Source organism: Hippoglossus stenolepis, chromosome 16 (genome assembly GCF_022539355.2).
Source record: "Hippoglossus stenolepis isolate QCI-W04-F060 chromosome 16, HSTE1.2, whole genome shotgun sequence".
Classification (NCBI taxonomy): Eukaryota; Metazoa; Chordata; class Actinopteri; order Pleuronectiformes; family Pleuronectidae; genus Hippoglossus; species Hippoglossus stenolepis.
The window spans coordinates 3,638,548-3,646,524 of NC_061498.1; the positions used below are offsets into that span (position 1 = coordinate 3,638,548).

At 42.7% G+C, this 7,977-nt stretch overlaps 1 protein-coding gene across 1 annotated transcript; it reads left to right on the forward strand.

The window, feature by feature from the left end:
* Window positions 1-698: 698 nt before the first annotated feature.
* xpnpep3 (X-prolyl aminopeptidase 3, mitochondrial) lies at window positions 699-6,806 on the forward strand. Its single transcript, XM_035180478.2, has 11 exons — window positions 699-1,043; window positions 1,621-1,743; window positions 2,175-2,362; window positions 2,467-2,686; window positions 2,810-2,994; window positions 3,481-3,543; window positions 4,059-4,172; window positions 4,309-4,394; window positions 4,570-4,753; window positions 5,391-5,511; window positions 5,744-6,806. Exons 1-11 carry the CDS (start codon window positions 971-973, stop codon window positions 5,908-5,910), a joined length of 1,524 nt encoding a protein of 507 aa, XP_035036369.1. The 5' UTR covers window positions 699-970; the 3' UTR covers window positions 5,911-6,806.
* The last annotated feature ends 1,171 nt before the right edge of the window (window positions 6,807-7,977 follow it).

Sequence of the window (7,977 nt, forward strand, 5' to 3'; positions counted from 1 at the left end):
ATTTCACACCCATAAATGCATAATAGCAAATAATACCCCTGATTTTACAAGATTCCTCTGCGATCCGACATAATGAGACATAACGAATGAATTCCGATACAGGGATCATGTCTGTGTATGAAATCATCCACCTTTTTGGCTCTGCTCTTATTTAAATTGGTAGGAAAGGGCGGGCGCAGTGCATGATGGTATATTGCTCGGTGAGTGACCATCGATTGTACACTTCTTTTCACAATATTGTTGACCACTGTATAGAGTATTGAAAATTTAATTTAACATGTTGTCATTGTTGCCTCTGCCTGCTGCACCCCCCCCTCATGTGAACACTTTGGAGAATATGTTGCTGTTGTGAACATTTGTCGTTTTCCATTACACCTCGGAATGACGTCACACCCGAATAACCTGAGTTGATAATGTTCCAGTTGCATGGGAACAATGTTTACGTTAGCCAGCTAGCCATTGTTAGCCACATGAACGCGGCTCCAGGCAGAAGGATATGAATGTCTGGGTTTACGGACACTTGGATGACACCACAGGAGCAGTATGGGGGGATGTTGGGTTTTTTACATTTGAAGAAGTGGTCACCATTCACTATAATTGTATTGGATTCTGCTGCAACGCTTTTTTAGCCCTGAAACTCCAAAAAGGTCATTTTTGGTTGAACTATCCCTTTAAGCCAAAAGGAGGCGGGGTTAAGCGCCTCTGCCTGGGAAGCCAAACTCAGGGGGAAGTGTATCCCGCTGCACCAATGAGCGTGGGGAACTGTCAGCTAGCAGCGAGCTAACCTGAAGCTAACGCTAGCGGCTGACAGCCACAGACAAACAGAGGAGTTTTCACGTCGGTGAGTCGCAGCAACGCACAGCTGCGTGTCTCCGCATGCGAGCACGACGCTGTTGTTGACTGTCGGTGACGCTCCACGGCCACACTGTGGCGCTATGCTGTGACTGAGCCGTGTCCTCGAGCTGTGACCATGTTGCCCTCCAGCAGCAGAACCTGGTTCCGCTCGGCTGTCCAGCTGCTGCCGCCGGGGAGACGGACTCCAGGTCAGTGAGAAGCTCCAGTGGGTTCATGCACATGTTCTGACAGCTGCTGCCCTCGGGATCTCTGGTCTGTTCCATTGGGGTGAAGTCACAGGAAGAAACTTTGCATGCTCAGGTCACTGATATTTCATAAGAGCAAGTTATGGGTGATGTAATGGAAAAGAAGCAGATTTTCTCCAAATTTCTACAGTAAAATGTCTTGAAACGTGATATACAGACAGTGGGAGTCAACAGGAACAAGAGAGAAGAGAAATATCTGTGTCACCTATTCTGGATTATTGTAAAATAATATTTAATAGGAACAAGATATGAGTGATACAATGAAAAAGTTGTCAACTTCCCTTTAATTTCCCCCACATTTCTACAGTCAAAACTTATGAAACTTGACACACGGACAGAGGGCGTCACCATGAAAAAGAAAAGTTAGCAACTTTGTCTCCCTTTCCTTTTTTCTTACCTGAAACTTGTATCCTCCTTCGGTAAAGTTCCTGTCTGACATGATTGTGACTCAGTGGATGCTGGGAACCAGTGGATGCTGGGAACCAGTGTAAGAGTGTTTGTGTTGTGTGTCTGTCTCCAGGATGTATTTGGTGCCCAACCAGAAGTGTTTCTTTAAAACCCGGAGGTTTGAAACCAAAGACGGTTCCACCGCGGTACCTGGGCCAGCCGAGCCCTTTCACCCACCCACACCTCATTAAGTATGGTGAGTACTGTTTTCAGAGCTGTGCTGAACCAACACATTTACACTTTTAAGGGAAAACCTGCAATTAGTCACACCAAGCACTGTGCGTCATGTCACATTTAGAAATAGAAGTACATGTCTTGGTGATGATCTTGTCACAATATCTCAAAAACTCTACAAGAGAATATCTTCAAATTTAGTACAATCGTTCACTTGGATTCACAAATGAACTGATTAGATTCTGGTGATCAAAAGTCAAGATCACTTTGAGCTCACAAAACGTGATTTTGGCCTTGGACGGCATTTCTTTATCTGAAAGGTCAAAAAGTCAGCTTTAATGTGACGTGATGATTTTGTAGAAACACTTTTCAGTTCAATATTTAACTCCAAAACATTGATTGTGAACATATTTCTTGATGTATTCAACCTGAAAGCTGATCTCTTCCCCTCAGGTGACGTGACCCCAGGCTTGAGCCAGACAGAGTATGAGCTCCGCAGACATCGACTGGCATCGCTGATCGAGGCCCAGGCAGACAGGCTGGGACCATCTGCGTCCTCCAGCAACCATGTGGTCATCGTTTTGTCCCATCCGACCCGCTTCATGACCAACGACATCCCTTATCACTTCCACCAGAACCAGGTGCCTTTTTGATTTCATGTTGCATTTCTTCATCTTCACTTTTATCATCTTCTGCCTCTGTGGGCAAGTCTTCCCCAAATAACCAGGAGTCATATGTTCCCCAGGATTTCCTCTACCTCAGTGGCATCTTGGAGCCTGACAGCGCCTTGGTTCTTTACGGGAAAGGGCGACCGGATCAGGCCATCTTATTCGTCCCCCGCAGAGACCCGGGGCGAGAGTTGTGGGACGGGCCCCGCTCAGGGAAGGATGGAGCAGCTGCTTTGACCGGCATCGAGAGAGTTCACAGCACTGAAGAGCTGGGTGTTGTGCTCAAGGCCCTGAAAGGTTGGTGCATGGGGGTGTGAGGATGCATGTCCAGCCTCTTAACAGAACTAAGGTTACGAGATAGACCACAAACATTAGGACCGTAACTTCATAGTTAACTGTTTTCTGTCTACTCCCTTTCAGGCACCGTGCTTTGGTACGATAACTCTCAGCCTGCCCACCCTCGGCTCCACCAGGCTCACGTGTGTCCTGTGCTGGAGCCGGGGCCGATGCCACGCTCTCTCAAGCCCCTCATACACTCGCTCAGGGCCCTCAAGAGCTCAGGAGAGGTGGCGCTCATGCAAGAAGCAGGTCGCATCACAGCACAGGTCGGTGTTTAAATGACTTTCAATACTCTGAGGGTCACAGACACAAACACACACACAGAGGACATTACACTGATTTCTCACACTCACAAACATGTTTTCAGCTTCAAATTGAAGGTGATTTTTGTCCTCATTAGGAAGACAAGTCCCCATAATGTGACTGTTGAAACAGATTTAATCCCCCACAACATGAGTATTACCTGGAACACACACACACCCACTTAATATATCCTCATCTCTAGTTCTCAACTCTTAATAAAATCATCTTATACATAAATAACTGCCCATGAATAGTACTTCTGTACATTATGCTGTTGCTCTATTTGTTTGTTGTATGTTTTCACCGTCAATATTATTACTTCCAAATACCTGCAGTATTTCTATTTCCCAGTATCGTAATGTATTGATGTCCCTCAGCCACGCTGTGTAACACTTGTAGAGATTCTTTTCAACACAAGCAGTGCACCAACACAAATCCTTGTCTTCCAGGCTTTTAGGAGGACGATGGCTCTGTCTCACGGAGACGTAGACGAAGCTGTGCTCTTTGCGAAGGTGACTGAAAATCTTTCTGTGGCACTTTACTGGCTCACTATCACGTGTGGCCCCTTAATGATGTCCATGTCTTTTATTGATCAGGCTCTTTAATATAATTACCGGGGGCATAAGTATCATACATTGATTATTCAGTACCTGCAGATGTTAATAACTGTTCCTCATTAGCACTGACAAACTGACCGCAGCAACATATTATATATAAAAGGGACAGTAGTGCTTGAGAAGTTTTAATGAGAAATACAAAAAGAAATCATATCAGTCGATATTAGTATTTATCACGATGAAGGACACATTATTATTTCTTTAAAGTTTAAAGACTGATTCTATATATATATCCATATATATAGACCTTTTTGTGTAATGTGTAATTTCAGTTTTTATTTAAAAGAGACTTGTCAATGACTGTGCAGTTATGATCCTATATACTACTTATAGCCATTATAAATGATACACTCATACTATGAAAAAGGTTTTGTCAAAGCATATTAATAGTATAAAATTCTCCCCTTCAGTTTGATTTTGAGAATCGGATCCATGGTGCCAACTTCCTGGCGTATCCTCCTGTGGTCGCTGGAGGAAATCGAGCCAATACTCTTCACTACATAAACAACAACCAGATAATAAAGGTAACGGAAGGTGCTGCAGGTGTGAAAGGATCAGTCATGAGATATCAGGTGCAATCTTAGTCCTCTGGAAACGATAAAGGGTACAAACACTTGAAGTAATCACTCCTTGTACTTTTCTCCCGCTCTCCTGCATCAGGACGGCGAAATGGTGCTGCTTGATGGTGGCTGTGAATACTTCGGTTATGTCAGTGACATCACTCGGACATGGCCGGTAAATGGAAAGTAAGTTTGACAAAAGGTTAAAAGGACAAAACATTTCGATTCATTGAGAAACTGTAGCAGGTCAGTGGACGTCAGCTGAGTAGGCCGTCGTTCATATGTGGCTCAGGACGCATTTGTATTCACACAGAGACACAAACACACCTGTAATGTGCTGCTCTCACCTCCTTCCTGCCAGATTCAGCGCTGCCCAGGCGGAGCTGTACGAGGCCGTCCTGGAGGTCCAGCGCTCCTGTTTGTCTCTGTGCTCCCCGGGTGTTAGTCTAGATCACATCTACACTACCATGCTGGCTGTGCTGGGACGGCAGCTCAGGCGGCTCGGGATTGTTAAGGCCAGTACCAGTGATGCCGATGTACAAAAGGTAATAATCAGAGAAATAATGCAGTGTTTCAAATTGCAGTTTGAACAATAATAGATTCTTGGTGATTATTCCTGTGCTTTACACCAGTTTGAAAGCGGCTCTTAGCTTTTAGGGAACAAAGTTGTAGCTGAAAGTAACAAAATGTCTCAATATGTGTTTCAAAAAGTAGAATTTCCCATATTGTGTAGTGAAGTGTCCATCGCCCACACCAGAGAGTCATGACAGAAATGATACAGACACTGTTATCATGTCAGTTGGGTATTAAATATATTTTAAAATATTTTTACTACAAGGTGGTTATGTTTTGTTAAGTTGTAGATTCAGGTTCTTTTCCACAACATTGTAAGACGGGACCTTTTGGGAAATTTCAATTTCTTAGGAAGTGATGAATGGATCTTGTTGTAAAAAACAGACAATTATAGTTTTGAGATTTTATTATTCTATCATAAGAGCTATACAGGAGTAGGACTGGCAGAGGTATTACTTCCAGTGAAGGCCATTCTAGTTGGTATATGAGTTTATTCATGTCCTCATCAGTGGTTTTCAGTCAGTTCTGCCAATGTAATCGATGAAGTGAACTAATTGCAGGCTCCAACAACTTCTTAAGACCTTATATTTCTTGTCATGCTCGTCCCAGGCTGCTCGGCGTTACTGCCCCCACCACGTTGGTCATTACCTGGGCATGGATGTCCACGACACCTCTGAGCTGTCCCGCTCACAGCCTCTACAGCCAGGAATGGCCATCACTATAGAACCAGGTACGGATAAACTAGGCTTTTACATACTTTCTCACCATCTTGATTCTTACTCAAGATGTGCAGATGTGGCTGTTGATCGATAATCTGTGTAGAAACAGGTTTAAAAACCCAAACACTCACATTATCTTCTGTACTAACTTCCCATTTCAAATGATGAATCCCTCTCTTCCTATCTGGCTCATGTTATTCCTGCTTTCACACATGTCCCCCTTTTCTCCTTTTTTTTGTACAGGTTTGTACATCAGCGAGGACAGTGACCAGGCGCCAGAGCGTTTCCGTGGCCTGGGCATCAGAATTGAGGATGATGTGGTGATCCGAGACAAGGGAGGCCCTCTGATTCTGTCCTCTGACGCGCCAAAGACCATCGCTGATGTAGAACAGGCCTGTGCCCAGAGATAGGGCAGGGAGAGACAAGTGAGCAAGTAAGGCACAGAGTTGACAGGAGGTCTGTGTGCTGTGCTTCTCAACTATCCCCGTAGTGATGACGTCATTGGGCTCAGGGCCCCGCTACATGACAGGAGGGGGTGCACTGCAAGTCTCCAGTTTTAGTCACTTTTGGAAACTGTCGTGGAAGCTCCTAGATTTTGCAGAAAGTCCTGTGAAAACATAATTTAAGAAGACGATTACACTAAATTTAAAACTTTAAATCCACAACTGTTAACTATGCTGTAACTGATGAGTTCCTCTTCAATGTAACTGCACAGCAGGGCAACAGTGGTCACAGCATACCACACGGAGACCGACCCTTATCATATACAACCGATTTATCCAGTATTGTTGTGGGGCTATCAGCAGGTGTCAACCATGGAAGTGTTTTTCATTCTTAAAACCTTCATATTTCTATTTTATTTCAGAATAGCTTCCATCATAGCACGCCAGGTTAAACACTTTCATTTGTCGTCTTACTCAAATACACACACTTTATTTTTCTGCTACACCCAAATATGCATCATTTTGATGCTGCACTTCAGAAAATGAAAACACCAAATGTTGAACATGCTTTCATTGTACTGTAGGAGGGTCAGGAAGGACCCGAGGATATCAAATCAATACAACACCATCATGAGATTGATGAAGAAGAACCTGTTGAAAACTGCTGCTCCTTATGAATCAGGAATGATTCTCACTATTACGCCAATGCACAGAAATATGACAATGTGTGTGTACGTATGTGTGTGTGTGGGAATTGTGTCTTTTTTTTTAGCAGAGAGAAAAATGTGATATCCTTTAAGGAAATTGTGTTTATATATATATATATATGTATATTAAAAAGATCTTTCTTTCATAACTTATCACTTTTGTTGGTTTGACTCAGGTCACTAATGATGGACAGCACGATGGAAAAGATGATGCTAATGATAATAGTGTCTGCACTGAATCAAGTTACAAAACCTTGACTGTGACGCAAAATAATATGAACGTATCTCCTCATGGTTACAAGGTCACATAGACAAAGATCCCAGTGCTGATATGGAAGGAAAGTCTCCCTCAATATGGTGTATTTGGATTACTTCTCTGGCAAAAGGATATTTTGCAATACAATAGTATGTTAAAATATAATATATACTGTATAATTATTGTTCAAGTTTCACGTTAAAGTTTCAAGTTTTATTTGTCATGTGTAAGTTAACACAGGGTCAGTAGTACAATGAAAAGTGTTGGACGAGAAGCACGGGTCAGCTCAGCAGTGCGATGAGCGCAATAATCAAATTTAAATAAAACAAAGTGAGAAGAGGTTCATATAGAGAACGAGTCAAATCGATACTATAGGACGCAGTGCAACATCCGAGGATGCACGTGTGGTGACAACTTTAAACTGTATAAGTACAAGGTATTGCAGTTTCCAGAGGTGAGTGAGAAAGTACAGAGGCAGGTAAACAGATGCAAGAGTTATTGGACATTAATAATGATGATGATGGTAGTAAACATATCTCTAACTACAGTTGAGGTAAGTTGTGAATACTCATCCTGACTGTATGAGGAGTATTTGTAAATTGTAAATACTCCTCCTGGCTGTATGTGTAGTATATGTAAATACTCTTCCTGGCTGTATGTGTAGTATTTGTGAATACTCCTCCTGACAGTATATGTAGTATTTGTTAATACTCCTCCTGCCTGTATGTGTAGTATTTGTAAATACTCCTCCTGACTGTATGTGTAGTATTTGTGAATACTCTTCCTGACTGTATGCGTAGTATTTGTGAATACTCTTCCTGACTGTATGTGTAGTATTTGTGAATACTCCTGACAGTATGTGTAGTATTTGTAACTACTCCCTCTGACTGTATGTGTAGTATTTGTGAATACTCTTCCTGACAGTATGTGTAGTATTTGTGAATACTCTTCCTGATTGTATGTGCAGTATTTGTGAATACTCCCTCTGACTGTATGTGTAGTATTTGTGAATACTCCTCCGGACAGTATGTGTAGTATTTGTGAATACTCCTCCTGACAGTATGTGTAGTA